At 42.3% G+C, this 15,723-nt stretch overlaps 1 protein-coding gene across 6 annotated transcripts in view; it reads left to right on the top strand.

Annotated features, from left to right (window-relative positions):
* LOC116243920 (uncharacterized) overlaps window positions 1-15,723 on the top strand; it is a 199,657-nt gene that overhangs the window by 81,632 nt on the left and 102,302 nt on the right. For all 6 annotated transcript variants that reach the window (XR_016470876.1, XR_016470874.1, XR_016470875.1 and 3 more), the window contains one exon: window positions 11,497-11,569. Coding sequence is in view for 2 of the 6 variants with exons in the window: in XM_090149889.1 (XP_090006015.1) it covers window positions 11,497-11,569 (73 nt within the window). In the remaining 4 variants the exon portion in view is untranslated. The remainder of the gene's footprint in view (window positions 1-11,496; window positions 11,570-15,723) is intronic.

The following is a 15,723-nucleotide window of genomic DNA, read 5'->3' as shown; positions in this document are numbered from 1 at the left end:
TAAAATTATGTACATAGGTCAAACCAATTTGCATTGTAATCCTGCCTCAGCTGAATGGTCCCAATGTAATATGTGTATGCATGGACATTTGCAGCTCTAATGTGGTTATGACGGGGGGGTGGTATTGTCAAGGTGTGTAGTTGTACTTGGATCAGAACTGTATTTATATCTCGTAACTATGAGGTGAACACAGATTCACAGAAGACACCTTTGAAGAAGAAAGGTGCACAATAAACTTACCCTGTTCTGCATTTTTTTAATAGTACTTAAACTCAGCCTTGCTGTAGGAAAATGAGTGCTACTACACCCGAAATCCTGAGTTCTTACCAGCTTTCTCCATCTTTTACTTATCTCTAAAGATAGAACACTTTGCTTTTGGGCTCCTGACATATCATAAGAAATGTGTGCTTAAAGTTCAGCTGATGTGTAATTTTGCTGACTTGGTATTTATGTCATAGGATAGTGATGGGCTCAGCTTTCTTGCTGAGATCTTTCTCCTTCCAGACTCTTCAGAAAATTCGTTCCAATAATTTGGTTCATCTCATCTTTTTTTCCCATCTATTTTTCATTCTACTGATGTATCGTTTGTGAAAGCTTTGTCCTGAGATGTGAGGTGACTCAGTCTAGGCTGTATGTTTTCAGAACGTTTCAGACACTTGAAGAGTGGCTCAAAAACTGATCATTGCATCAGTAGAGTTTTTAAGCAACTTGATGGAAGCTTCTTTGCAAATGTGAGGGAGAAGAATACTAGGAGTTACAGGGCAGGCCCATTAACAGTGCAGCTGTGGGTGATTACTCCAGATCATCTCGCTATAATGTGCGCTTTAATTTTGTTTTTATTACTTAAGAATTTATTTTGAAATTACGCTGATTAAAGAAGGTCGTATTTCCATCAGTACCTGCATTCATTCAACTTCGTAAAATTTACTTCACCCACTCAGTTGGGTGGGGTGACTTATTTATGGCCGAGCAGATGCGATAGTTGAGCTGTCAATTTTTATATTACTTCATTAATTTATTCACAAGGAATATTTAAATCCCAAACAATCCACTGTGAGGAAATGACAAGATTCCTGGATTCTGTGACAACCGGGAAATGCAGTGATATCTTCATGTTCTGAAGTGGAGCCATTCTCAAAGGCTGTTTATTGCTGTGTTTTAACTCTGCATTCAGCCTGATAGTCTTTGCCAGTTCAGTGGAATGAAGCAGTTGTTTCTTGTGTGAGTCAGTGCAGCTCTACGTAAGTGAAAGGAACAATTCAGAAGATGGGCTTTTCTCATTCTGTCAGTCCTAAGAGAAAATACACGTATGCACAAATTCCTAATTGGCCTAATTTGTTTGATGCAGACCCTATGGATTTTACTTTATATATAACCTATTCTGTTTGTGGGATACCTGATAACACTTACGGTAGGGAATGCTGAGGGACAGAGCACTTGAAAGCAGGACTAGTGAGAAATGTGAAATTGTAGGATCTAAACCATTTCACACTGGCATAAGGATATCTGAGAAGTAGCTGTTGGGAAGTACAGGGCATCCTTTTGGTTTTGGAGTTGCCATGAACATGTCTTCATGTAAAAAGCGAATTTTGAAAATGATTTTCACAGCCAAAATAGCTGTCAGTTTATGATGTATTTTTTCCCCTTGTTTTGGAAAGCTCGCAGGCTGGGTTAGAGGCCTGCTGTAAGTGGCCAGCAGCAGGTAGGTTATGCAGGAGAGCCACAAACGTGTGATGTAGCAGACTTGTTGGGAAACTCAGATGCATGGTGTACGTGGTGTGGTGATGACAGCTTTTTTAACTGCGAGGACAGAGCTGCTGGAGCAGACTAACTTGTAGTGAATTCCCATATGAAACAAATTAATATTTCAATTCACTTGCTGCTATACTTACATTGTAACTGATTTCTATTGCAATAGGTTTTTGTGGGGATAAGACACAGACGCCTGTTAGGCGGCTGCCTTGGTGACATAACACAGTTGTATGCAGGAAAGATTCTGAAGCTTTGAGCCTGTTCTGTAAAGGCTGGATCAGGAGAGATGTTGAATTTAGGAAACTGTTTATGTGGCTGCTGGTGTGGGCTGAAGATGCCTGGTTGGTCCCTTATCACTGCTGGTTTATCAGACAAAGAACAGGTGTACTGTTTTTCATTGAAACTCTTTTATGTATTACTTACATTGAGCTAAGGTTAAAGTTGGATCAGTGCTAGAAATTTGGTCTTCAGGCACTTTCAGATTTTGGTAATAACTGAAGTCCTTATAATGAACCGGTGTTCCCCACTTTTAAAGAAATGCTGTTGAAGAGCATTTGCTAATATAAGGATTTCAGTCATTTCTTTGTTTGCTTTGCTGCACCCCAATCCCCCCCTTCATTTCTGGAAATCTTCATTTTTGCTGACTTCACAGTAATTACTGTGAGAGCTTTTGCCCTTCTCCGTGACTTATTTCTGCCCCCTGATTGATCAGTGGTCCGTGGTCAGCCCTCAGATCTCCAAAAGGCTGAAAACATGTGGAACATTCTGATGTTTAGGAAGGTCTTGTAGCTGAAGAGGTTGGAAGGACTGTTTTAAATAGCAGGAGAGCATTTTGTTCCCATTTACTTTCAGACTGTTTAAACAATTGTTTTCCACTTAAGAAAGAAAAAAGACATTTCAACCTTGTTTCATGTGACTGGTCTCTACTGCATGGCAGGTAAAGAGGGATTATCTCTTAAAAGTTCTCCCTTGAATGTTATCTTAACTTCCAACACTTCTTTCTGGCCTGTATCTGGGTTTTTTAGAGGTTTGAGATGCTACACCAAAGGGTGATGAGTAGTAAGAGAAATCTTACAGCAAGCATTATGTTGTGCTAAGGAGTTACAGCATCCAGAGGGAGACTGTCCTAAAAAGGCATGGTTTTGGTTGACGAATTCTTAACTCTCTTCTGTGGTAGGGATGGAAGGCATTAGCTTTCATCTCAAGCTGGTCTTTTTGGTGCAGGACTGTATCCAACCCAGAAGCTCACACCTAGAATTAAGGTTTGAGTGAAAGATTTGAATAATAATAATAATATTATTTTGTAAGCCTTCTTGCTTGTGGATTTGATTGCAGTGGGATCTACTGCTGGTGTTTCCAGTCTGGCAGACTTTGTGCACGTGTGCATGTAGGATGTAGTTATTGGTATTGGACAATGGTGGTTGGGTTGGTTTTTGTTGGTTTTTTTTTTTTTTTTTTTCAGAGAAACAGCAGTAGTTAAGCTGCATGATGTGATATTCTGTGAAATTTAACTTCTGTAATGGCAGTCTGAGGATTACACAGGATATTACTATTAACCAATAACAAAACAACAAAAAAATCTTGACAAATTAAATGTCAACCCCCACCCAGCTGCGGCTGCTGAAATCCGGGTCCAGATGCAAGATTGGCATCTTTTGTGTATCTCTGCTGTGCTGAAGCAGTGGCAAAAAGCAACAATATTCTCCTCTGTCTCTTACCTAGCAGTTAATCGAGCTCTGTGTCTCAAATATCTCCTCAGTGATCAGGAGTTCTTAACTGCTCCCATTTTTCATTCCTCCCATCACCTGAGAAGGCTTGTCTATTGTTAAAGCGAGCGGCAGCGACTTCCCAGGAAAATACAATGAAACAAAGCGAAAACTTGCTCTCGTTTTGTGAGGTCCATTTGATTTTAAGTCTGTTTCAGAATAGTTCTTCTAACTCAGTTATGAGTGGAAAAACCGGTGTTGCTTTGTGCAGCATTTCAGTGCCAAGTTCTTAAAATCAGTGTGGTTGGACTTCAGGAAGGGTTGTTGTGTTTTTTTTTAATATCAGTTGCCCTAATGAGGAGTCTTCCTTTAATCCAGCAAGGTCCTGGGCTGAGTATTGGAGAGATTTGTTTTTTTAATTAATCTGGAGCCAATGGTCAGAAATATCTCCTATATGAAAAAGAAAACCCACCTCGGTAGGAATATAATGAAGAGAAGCAAGAGGCTGGAGGAGCTTGGAAGCAGACATTTGAGAGTTGGGCTGTATTGACATTTTTTTGAAATGAATTTGAACTGCTAAACTCCAGGGTTCAGTTCTGCTCTTAGCTGATGAGAGCACAGAGGAGCCGATGTGAGGCCAGTGGAGTTCAGAGAGAGAACTAAGGAAGCACCTCATAGTGAGGGAGAGCAACAGGGCAGTTCAGAGAGAATGGAATTCCCATCCTGGAAGCTACAATGTGCTCTGGTCAGAAGTGCCATTAAATCTTCAGTGTTCAAGAAGATCTTTAACGATGCATTAAATTCAAAGAGTTCTCAATTCAGAAGTTTTGCTTTTGGCATAAAACTTGTTAGAACAGTTTTTTTTTCTCCTTCTACACTGTAAAAATTGCAAGCTGTTCTCTACAGAATGATGCAGAGGCTGTCAATCAGTTAATTTGTTGCTCAAACACCTACATTTTTACAACCTTGTTCAGCAGGCTTTTTTTGGTACATCCACACAGAAAGCCTTCCCCAGAGAGGGGTTCTGAGACAATTTTGTCAAATGCTGCCCAGGGGCTTTTCTTCTTGTCTCGTTGTATTTGTATGGCCTATACAGCAGATTCATGCTCTGCAGAATCAAAGAATGGTAATTACAGGCAAAGTCTCTGGATCTGTAAATCTGTATGTTTCAGCATGTGGGGTGACAGGAGCGGGTTTTGGAGGAACAGGTCTCTGGTGGCTCCTGTTGATGCTGCCTGGTTTGTGAGTGCCCCGGAGTCATAATTAGAGAGGAGCTGTACTTTGTCCTCACCCTAGTCTCCAGTATCTCCTTTCAGGTATCATATCAGATGTACGCTCACCCCTGGATATGGTTTTCTGTGCTAGATCAGGTCTGCCTGAGTTCATGCTGCCAGAAGGTTTCTTCCAGGGTCTGTCACCAGCAGTATGTGGTGACTGGGCATAGGTTCATCCTACAAACCATTTTGCCTTTGTTTTAACAGATGGTACAGAAAACGTTGAAACAACAAACACTTTATGCGTGTGTTTTGAGGACCGGCTGCTTCCTCCTCTGTGGTGATGCTGGTGTCCCTGTGCTGAGCAAGGGGTGCTGCCACTGTCAGAGCAGCACACTCAGGCAAGAGTTGCTCTCATTGAAGGGAAGCTTTCTTTTTAAGCTATTTGTGTTCCTTTCACTCGCTCTGCAGATAACTGTTTATCTTGTTTCAGTTATTATTCTTCTTTTCATGGTTAAACTTAAAGAGTAAATATCCTGATACCCGTGCCAACGCTCTTTAAGAGCCAAGGGGCAGAGCCAAAGCATTTGTATCAAGCACTCCTGAGAAGATGTGCTCAGGGCACCTTGTGCAGGTTGTCCTGAAGCCAGTGGCTGTTTCTGACAGGTCAGCTGAGTACCTCTGGCTTCTTCCTAATCTTGCTGAGTCTTAGACTCTTGGTCTCTTCACACAGGCAGTCAGAGGTAGGCAAGTATCTGTGCACAGCCATCTCCTCAGGAAGCAATCACTGTACCTTTGAAAAACTTTGGGAGTGTCAGCTTTAAGTGCTGGGTGTTTTAAAAGTGGCATCAAGACCATAGGCCTGAATTCCACAGTCTGTAGTTAGAGGAGCCTACAGGAGGCTCAATGGTAACAGTGAAGTAACAGGAGCAAGATAGAATGGATGTGGAAGGGAGGGCAGTGCAATGGTTGGAAGTGGTGCGGGCCACAGTTGTGGATGTGCGTGCTGCAGGATGACCTGCTGAAGGTATCACTGAAAGACCCACTCTGAGTTGTGGCCCAGTGCCTTGGTCCAGAGGCCTGTAATAGAGCAGAAGCAAAGCCTGTGCTGCTGTGTGGTGGCCTGCATCCCAAATCTTCGAAGGGAAATAGGGTAGCTTCCGTCCTGTGACTAGTCACCTCTAGTTTGGATGAAAAATAATTCATTTTGTAATAATTTCTCACAGAAAAAGGCAGTGCTAAAGAGTTTCAGATGACAAGATTCTGCAGGAGATGCCTGTCTGTGTTTTATGAAATAATAGAGCTGGATTTCAAAACTCACATCTAGGGCACAGGACTTCAGGTGGCCAAGACCTTTCCTGTAGCTCCTCTTCCCTTGTACTATGCCTCATGTATAAAGGTTATCTGGCCTACAGTTATTAATTGCTTGTCGGTTAGTTTGAAATCCTCTGGATCCAGAGCTTGCCCTCTTACGATACTTAGTTGTTTTTTATTTCCTTGCAGTATAAGAAGTGTGGGCCTGAGGGCTTCATCCCCAGCTGAATTAACACCACACCTTTCAGATGCGGTCGGGCAGCCTTACTGTGTGCAGATCTGCATGGCTCCAGTAACTGTAGACAGTGCTGGATCCTGTGTCCCAGCTGGTATTTCAGCCTCCTTTAACGTTTTAAGAGTTTGAATTGAACAAAAGGCTATCTCAGGTTTGACAACTTCAGCTTATTGGAATTGATGCTGAGCGCAGAGCAAAGAAAGTGGAGTGGTTCGTGTCCGTGTGCATTCAGCAAGGGGGTAATGTCTGTTTTTTACCAGTGAAAATACATTTTTCCCTTTCCCCTGTACAAGTTGGATACAACGTGTGGGTTGAGATGGAATCTCTTTGGTTTCCGTCCCATTGCTGTGCAGAGGCCCTGCTCCTCTAATGTGTGGAGGAAGAGCTGCTCATCCTAGAGATGCCCTGTTGGAGGCTGGCAGGGTGCAGGCACAGCTGCAGTCAGGGCAGGGCTTTGTGCTAGCACTGCTCCTCGTCCTGGGCTCTCCTGCAGACCACAGCATTTAGCTGGCATCAGGCTCTGCTGTTTTGGCTGATAAGGTTTAGTGTAAACAAATGCGGGTCTGTGAATTATCTGGCATGAGAATCAGTTAGGGGTGCTGGCTTCCTTAGCCTTAATCTCGTTGGCCTAAATGATTTATAAACTGGCAACATGATAAATGTTCTTTTAAGTGGACAAATCACATTGAAGAGGTGTAACTTTCTGTCAGTAAGTAACATGACCGCTTCTCTTAGGGGAAGAATAACAATCACAAGGAGCAGTAAGGGTAACGGGATCACGAGTAGGCATATTCCTTCTCTGCAGCATAAATCATTAGAAGGGCACTCCTTCCTTCCCTCTTTGCTTGTCCTTCTTCGTCCTTTCTTCTTTTTTTCTCCTTTTGGTGCTATTTTCTAGCGCTTCCATATCATTTTGGAAAGCTAAACCCTCCACTTGATTTGTGCTGCAGTTTCTTCATAAATCTTTGAAGCTTGTCTCCATCAAGCTGTATTTTCCATTAAAATATGGTTCCCAGGTGATTTCCAATACTATGAAAAACATGTAGCCATAAGTCTTTCACTGATTGTTTATTATCTGTTTAGGTGCTCCTGAGGATTTTGACAGCTAGGACTTGTATCATATGTAATGTAATAAAAGTGAATGTCTTCAGCATAACGGGGATAGCTGGCCCTTCATTTCTGTCTGCCAGGGCTGTATTTGTTTTTCAGTGTTTTTTTTTAACATGTGATTTGGAGCAGACCCAAAGTTTCATCAGCTTAAACTTTGTGTTTTCTTTGCTGTATGGATGAACAAAAGGCAGGGGAAAATCCAAGCAAAACACAACAAAAGCTTTCCTGTTATAAACAGCACGGGAAACAGTAACAACAAAGCTAGTATTTACTCTGGTGGAGGAATAGTTTTAATTCAGCTGGTTTCCAGCATGGATACATGCTTCTCTGGTTGCAGGAGATGCAGCAGAACATTACGTCTGTTTTGTATAAAGAACATCTTTTGCAGTTCTCCTTGGCCTTAAGCTTAGCATTAGGATTACAGGATCAGCCTGTATGTAAGAACTGATATATGGTAGTAAACCTAGGCAAGAAAGAAAACCTTACCCAAACTCACACAGTGTATTGTGAGTTCAGTTCATCAACTCCCTGTCTTCGACTGCCAAAAGAAATGTTGTGTTTCCTTGGCATCTGTGCTGGCCTGTGCACTGCATTACAAGGAAGCCATAGCTGGCCTGGCAGTGGGCTCTGGGTGAGTTTGGCTTAAGAAGGGTTGGCAAGGATGGCCTCAACATACAGTGGGGGCAAGGAGACTGGACAGGAGATAGGGGCCTAGTTTGTATTTGCAGACCCTGTAGTTGATTTCAATGTCAGTCTTGTGTGTTGCCTCATTTTTTTCCTCCATCAGTGTAGCAGCGAAGTATTGATTATTATAGTATACCACTGCAGGGCTTAAGGAGAAAATAACTAATAATTATTAGTAGGATTTGTAATGTAAAGATTGGCTTTGTAGAAGCAAGTAGAATAATCACTGTGGTCCGGAAAACTACTCAGTTTGGACTGCAGTGTCCTTGTAGCATGGAATGCCCTCTCCCTGCCCTGCAAAGATGTATCCTTACTTTACTTCCCAGTAGTATTCATGGAGTGGTTAAGAAGATTTTATATAACCTTGGGTTTGCATGGTATCTTCACCAGTTGGACCTCAGAACTGGTTGTCCAATGAGAAACTGCTGTTTCCTAAATGCTTGGTAAAGCACTTAATTGTGAAAATAACTAGTTTAACTTACAACATCAATTTGAAAAATTACTCATTAATTTTTGAGGTGCAGCCGCCTTCCCTGGAGGACAGAACTACTGATCTCATCTGTACCTAAAACCTTGGCTTTGTTTGCTAGCAGGTGTGTCTGATCTGCAAATGAAATTTGGCTTACCATCTCCATTTCCTTATAAACACCCTTGACTGCACCTTTGGCAGAACACATGATAATTAAGCAGTTGTGGCTTATGCTATGCAGCCTGAACAGGGCTGGCAGGGAAGAGTTTGCATGAGTAGCATGCCACACGGAAATACTATGTTTTCCTCTACTTTCCACTGGCATTTACTAGCAGGGTAAAGATGAAACCCTTGAAGAGCTGTGTGAGCTTAAAATGTTGGGTTGTTATCTTATTTACTCAATATATCCAATTATTTAGGCCTAAATTATCAGTGCAGCTGGTGGACAAACAGTTCAGCATTAACGGAAAGGAGGAATTGAAGAGGGTAAGATCTGAGCAAGAACCACTACTTGATAAATGCTTTACCTGCCTACAAGAGTTTCAGAACATCCAGGGCTCATTTAAATTTACTAAATATACAGGATGGTTCAAGTTGCAGGTTTTGTTCTGCCCTGCAGAGATTGTTAACAGCAGAATTTCATCTGGGGGAAGCCCTATCTCTCAGTAGACGTGGGAGATGCATTTTTCACTATTTGAAATTAAATATGCTCAAAAACTGAAGTAAGTCCAACAACTGCAAATTGACTTCTAAATGTATTTTTAAATATATTTTGTTTGCGAAGCAAAAGTCTGTTAGGTCTTTGTTTCCACTGCATGTTGGCCATTACTATGGTCACTGTGGTCACATTCCCATGGAGACCTCTCTTTTCTTCAAGTGTCATCTTCTCTATAGCTTTTAATTGGCAGATTTGCCATTTTCCACCCTCAGCCCTGACTGTAGGACTCCATCGTCTAAGCTTCAGCTTCCCTTTGTCCACAGCGTGCAAGGAATGTTCCCAGACACGCCAGATAAATTATTTGGGGTGCCCTGAGCCTTCCAGAAGCCATGGATCCAGTGCACGAAGGCTCTTCCTTTCAGTAGTTGATTGGCTTGCAAATTTACTCCCAATGTGTTCTGTCATTCCTAGTTTGTAATTTTAGTACCGATTCTCACCTGAAATGAAAACCTCTTAAAGAGCGAAGGCTGGTTCAAATAAAACCCTCTGGGTTGTGATCCCTTCATTTAGAGACAAATGACCTGCTCATTAATGCTGTCTGCCTTATAATCCGTCATTAGGCATTTCCGTATTAAGCAGAGAATCCTTTCTGTCCAGTCTTGTAAACTAGCCCGATAGCACTTCACCTTCTTCTGAATTGTGGCATTTGAAAAAAGAAGATTGGGAACGTAGGGTTTATTTATTGGCCACTTCAGCATTGGAAGAGGTTTGTTGTTTTTTTTTTCTTTTTTAGAAAGTGGAAGTGCATAGGCAGGATATTTTCTTTCCTCAATAAGGACATGGAACTGGAAAATGCCGGTGCTTTACTTCTGACTTTCAAAAAGGATGTCATTCCCAATAGTCCTGCTGTTGTTTTAGGGATTTATATGACTGAACCTGCCAGTTTGGGAGGAAGAAAAAGCTTTAACTCGCAGCTTATCTTTCTTGCCTTGATATCCTTTTCAGTCCAGGCCTAGAAGCTCCATTTCAATCTATCTTTGTGCATCAGTCTTTCCTGAAGTCCTAAGGACTATGCAGGTTTGGTAGCAATCTGCTTTGTTAAGCCACGTTATACAATTATTTTTGTGATTAAGGTCCTGTGGTGATTTGGCATGTGCTACTTCTCTCATTTGTTTCAGGAAATTGTCATTCTCAGCTTCCCCATCCCCATGTTGTTGTGATCTGCTTCAGGACAGCAGACGTGTGGTCAGAGGGTGCTCCAAGGAGAGCTCTGTAGGTGGTTATGAGTATGGGCATGGTTACTTGAGAGATACGTGGATGGTACCCAGCAACAACTGGGTAATAAACACCCAGAGTGGATTTAGAAGAATTCTATGCTATGGATTAATGTATCTGATGGAGTAGGATGAATTTCAGCCACTAAACCTTTCCTCCTTGGGCCAGATGCTTTAAAGTAGGATCTGATGCAGGTCATTATCCTTGAACTATCAGTGATGTTGTCAGAGCATGTCATTACGTTTTCCTTTAAAATCTAGTTTATTCATTTACTGACACTTCCGAGTCAGCCAGTGGTTAATATGCAAAGTTGTGTAAATTGGTTGAAGCTGATTTAATAAATAGCAGTTTCATTAAAAATTCACAGTCAGTATTGCTGGTGATGACATGCAAAAGCTAGGATCATCACTCTTCCTGTGCGTGCACAAAAAAGTCAAGAATTTGGGTATGAATTTCCCAAAGATTATAGATGAGGTATGCTTTTGTGTGTTTTTTTGACTCTGGAGCATGCTTGAGGCTTTTGTACACTTCTGTGAGCCCTAACAGAGACCTCCTTTGTCTACACGTTAATTGGGATTCTCAAGTAAGCTCATGTGACTAAGGGGTTTGCAGCTTTAATGAAGTTGAACTGACAAAATCCAGGAAGATGCAGTGAAAAATGTGAAATATTACTTTTTTCCCTAAAAATTATACCTTCCGCTAGGAAGACCAGCAGAATATTTTCTTCCTTGCCATGGCCCAAGTCAGCTCCCCAGCTGGTGATGCTTCTGAGAAATGTGTGGAAAACTCCACAGTAGTAAAAAGTTGGCACCAAATGTTCGAAATATAGGTTGATGCTGCAAAAGGGTCCATGCTATGGGTGCTGCCACCAACATGCAGTTTCTTGGACTCCAGGTCAGGTTTAATAAAGATGTACCACAGTCCTGAATTGTGGCAGTACCATGGCTTCCATTGTCAAGATTCACAGGCTTTTACATTCCTTATGGTAATTATAAAAATTCTTTGATGCTGTGAATAATTCAGAGAACTTCAAGATTATTGGGCTGGCTTTTTAATCTTGTGCTTTATTTTTCTTTTAGACGCATTCATTTTCAAACTTGTGGTTTCCAAATGGCAACAACCATCATTTCTCTCAGGCTTAACTCAATTAAGGTAAGTCTCATGACACTTTGTGTTTTCTTGGTTTTATGTAGAAATTGTCTGTCAAAAATAATGTCATTTTCTGCTGAGTGTTTTTGGGTTTCCAAACATGAAATGTGTTCTCTATGGTCCTCGTCATTTTTCGTGCTTGGGTAAACATTCCTGGTTTGTTCTTTGAATATTTGATAAAGCAAACAAATAAAACAATGGAAATGAATGTTATGAGGAATTTCCAAGTATTTGCCCAGCGCTGGTCTTGCACGTCTTCAGCCTGTGCTCAAACAGTTGGTCTTACTTTAAGCATTTGTGTTTGGGCAGCTGGATTGTTACTGAACCAACTATCTACCCAAGGGATATATGGCCTTTATCAAATTTAATAAAACTTTCAGGACTAGAGAAAGAATACAGTTGTCTTTAAAAATCAGGCTATTGAAACGAAAGCGAAACGAACTCAAATGAAATTCTTGTTTGTAGAAAAACAGCTGTTCATTGTTTTCCAATAGGAATTAGTAATTTTAACAAAGCCCTGTTTTTCTTTTGATGCTTTGCAATGGCAGTCATGGTTTCTGGGTGTCTTTTTCCCTTTGACATGGAGATCAGAATCTGGTCTATATGTTGTAATTAATGGTAAGAGAAGTATACAAATACAAGCATGTCTAAATACGTAAATACAAGTCAGGCTATTAATTCAGAGCCTTGCAACATTTATTAATGTTCTGTGTTATGAGATTAAAGCTGTAACTTAGTTATATGTATTGCATCTCTTTAGCAAGTCATATATTAACCATAATAATTTTTAAAGGGTGGAGCGTGATTTATTGAACACTGTAAGAAAAAATAAGGTAAATGAGTTAGCTCAGGGGTGGGGCAGCAGCAAACTGCTTGTGGAGACTCTTACTCTCGGAGGTGGTAGAGGTTAAATGCATTACAGAGCTTATAGGCTCGCTCCCCAGAGAGAATGGGGGCCAGGCATTTCTAGCTGACAAGTCAAGGACACCACATACTTGCCCTCGTTGCTAATGGTAAGATACTGAGCTGATAGCAAGGTTGCTGTGGCAATTTTCAGAGAGAAAAATGGAACACAATAGGTGGCTCCTGATTAGAGAGGAGGGCAGAGTGCTGGGACAATCTTAGTGTTTCTGAAGGCATAGTGAGTTTGAGATGCAAGTTCGGACTGTTATTAAAGCCTGAATGGTCAGGAAGACATTTCAGCTCAAGTTTCTCCCCAGAACAGCACACTCCATTTGAATCTTCAAAAAGAGATCTTGTGTATCAGATTCTGGTCCTGCAGCATCGAAACCGATGTGCTTCTAGCAGCTGGTTGTGTATATGGATTTTCATTCACCAGTGTCCACTTCAAATCCTGGCTTTACTTAGGAGAGATGGAACACATCTGTAGAAACAGGAAGGAGGGATGTGCTGCAGTGACGCAGTGTGTCATCAGTGAGCATGGGCACATGAAAGAAGATGCATGGGGAATAGTTGGGTTGTGTGAAGGGAAAGAAAGCTGTAGGGAGATCAGAGTGCAACAGTGAGTGGAGGGAAGAATCAAGGTACCCCAAGTAGGTGAATGAAAGTGCAGGGAGTGAAGGAGGAACTGGGGAGCAGCAGTTCCAGTGGATCCCGGTGTTGCAATTCAACAATTATTTCACATTAAATTCAGGAGAAAGGGGCCTTTTAGCTGGCAGACTGTAAGATATCTATGAGGACTGGTCCTGGAGAAGCACAGCAAACCAAAGTTGAAATTTGTACTTGCAAAGCTATTACAGTGATAGTGTGTCTCATCAGAAAGTGACTCATTCCTTTAACATCCTTCTAAAATTACTTTTCGCAAAAGTCCCACGGAAAGGAGAGTGTGTAGCTAAGATGGAATATGTTGCATGGAGATTTTTCATTCCTTATTAAGAACCAAAATTAAGAAAATTAAGTCTTAGGCACTGTCCTGAAGAGCGCGAAAAGAGAATGAGGACATAATAGATACCATGAGAACGAGAGAGACTTGAAGACCTGCTCCAGAGTGCAGTGTTCTGCTGCAGTGACACAGATCTTGTACCAGAGGGGAGTGAGAAAGCGAAGCTGTTTTACATGTTGGCTGGAACTGGCATTCAACCCTACAGCTCAGTAGCAGAGATGTGCAGTGGATCACACTGAAGGTGGAAGGAAATACTCCATTGATGTAGGTACACCACACTCACACAGCAACCAAAGGCAATCCCTGCTGCCCTGCCAGGCTGCTGCGTCTCACAAACAGCCTCATGAAAGCACCCTCTGTAATCTTCCACTGTGAGCTTTGGGCCTCAGTGGATGATAGGACCTTTCGCTGGAGGAGGGAGAGTTGTTTGGAGAATGAAATTTGGTAAACTGCAACCTCCCAGTGAACCTGCTGGGGCTGATTTGCTGCCAGCCCCCGGGAGCAGAGCTGCAGTACTCAGTTCCTGAATCCCGTCAGCTCCCACAGCCTGGAGGGTTCACACTGCTCAGTCTGGCACCTCTTCCCGTGTCAGAACAAGGCATTGTGTGTGCGATTTCAACATGTTTCTGGTTTTGTTCTAACTGCCAAGAAACACTGGTTGTGTTATTATGAAATGATTGAGGAGCATTTGCTCATACAAATTTGTTTTAAGAGTTTAGTAATTAAATGTCAACACACAGTATTGGTGTCTGAAAAGCTCTCGAGCGAAAGCCCTGCTCTAACTTGAAACTATAATATGCCGTTTCTGTTCTCGCTGAACAGATTTGTTTGGAACAGCCTATTCAGGAGAACACATCTCGCTGCAACATGCACGGTCCTTGGCCTTCAAAGGCACCCTTGTGCAAAGGGCGTGTTGCATTAATTTGTTCAGCCAATTTAGGGTGTGTGGCATTAATTTGTTTGGCCAATTTGTTTAGAATCTGGCAGAGCATAAGCGCTCGGCTCAGTGTCTGTGCATAATGCCTGTCTCATCTCTGCACCACATCTCAAGGTTTACCACACAGTGCCTGGCCACACCTCGACTCCGCGCTCAAAAGAAACAAAGGTAGGAGCTGAGTTGCCCTCCAAAAGCTCCTTGTTGGGCATTTGTACTTGGAACTGATATCCAGCACTGGGAGCGAGCTCGTGTTTGAACCATTGTTCAGAATTTGAGCATTCATGGTCTTCGGTGGGAGCTCTGCTCCCAGACATCCAGCACTGGGCTTTACAGTGAGTTACTGGTGAAAATCCTCATCTTAATATTTTGGCTGAATAGTCCTCAAGGCCTGGAATAAGAGCTGGCTGGAAAGACTGTAACATTTTCTCTCTTCCATTAAAATTCCATTCTCACAATAGAGTGCAATACCAGCCAGCTTTCTTCAGAATTTAGGCTATATGTCCTGAGACTTGTGCTGTCATTCTGGGAGCACATTTGTATTCTTCACAAGACGGAGCGAATTCGTGGCACAGCTTTTGTTTGACCTAAGGAAAGCCAGACTTTACCCTGGGCATCTACACTGCTGGATGTAACAGAGAAGAGCAAGAAAAGGTACCCAGCCCAGATGTGTGTGCAGCTGGACCTTCGTGCACACTGTGAGCTGCGGTCGGATCTTGGAGCAGCGTGAGAATTGGGTGAAGTTTGTGATGAAGCCCTCATACAGTGCTTCTGGAGAAGGGCTGTGAATTGGCCAGAGTGAGAGCCGGGTCTGGCTGCTGCAGGCTGTAGGATGTCTGTTTTCCACAGCACGTGTGAAGCGCTGGAAAAAGCAGGCATGCAGGAGTGTTCACGTTTCCCGGAACAGGACTGCGTATTTCTGTGTGTTAAGGATACTCACGGGTGACCTACAGTGAGCTACACGCTGTGCAATCTAAAGCCAAGGGCTTTATGTCAGGCTTAGAGATTTTGAATGGTAACGCACTTTTCAAAGAGCCTCGAAGTAATTAGCCTTTCGCTCCAAGTTGACACGCTTACACTTTTAATATCAAGAATAAGGAAAAAGACTAAGGCTTCTAACCTCAAATCCATAGCAGCTTAGGCACTTTCACCTCACAGGTTTTGTTATGACAGCTCTTTGTTTGGCTGATAGTGAGTGGTGTTTTGAATAGAAGTGCTTTTGCTGCCTGCTTTGCTACTTTCCCGTAATAAGGGGGGACTTGGAGGTTATGCAGCAAGGTGCTAATTGACATTAACACTCAAGACAGGAAATGCTGACAC

The sequence above is a fragment of the Phasianus colchicus genome, chromosome 13, assembly GCF_987193195.1.
Source record: "Phasianus colchicus chromosome 13, bPhaCol1.hap1.1, whole genome shotgun sequence".
Taxonomy (NCBI): domain Eukaryota; kingdom Metazoa; phylum Chordata; class Aves; order Galliformes; family Phasianidae; genus Phasianus; species Phasianus colchicus.
This window is presented reverse-complemented; position numbering and strand designations above follow the sequence as displayed.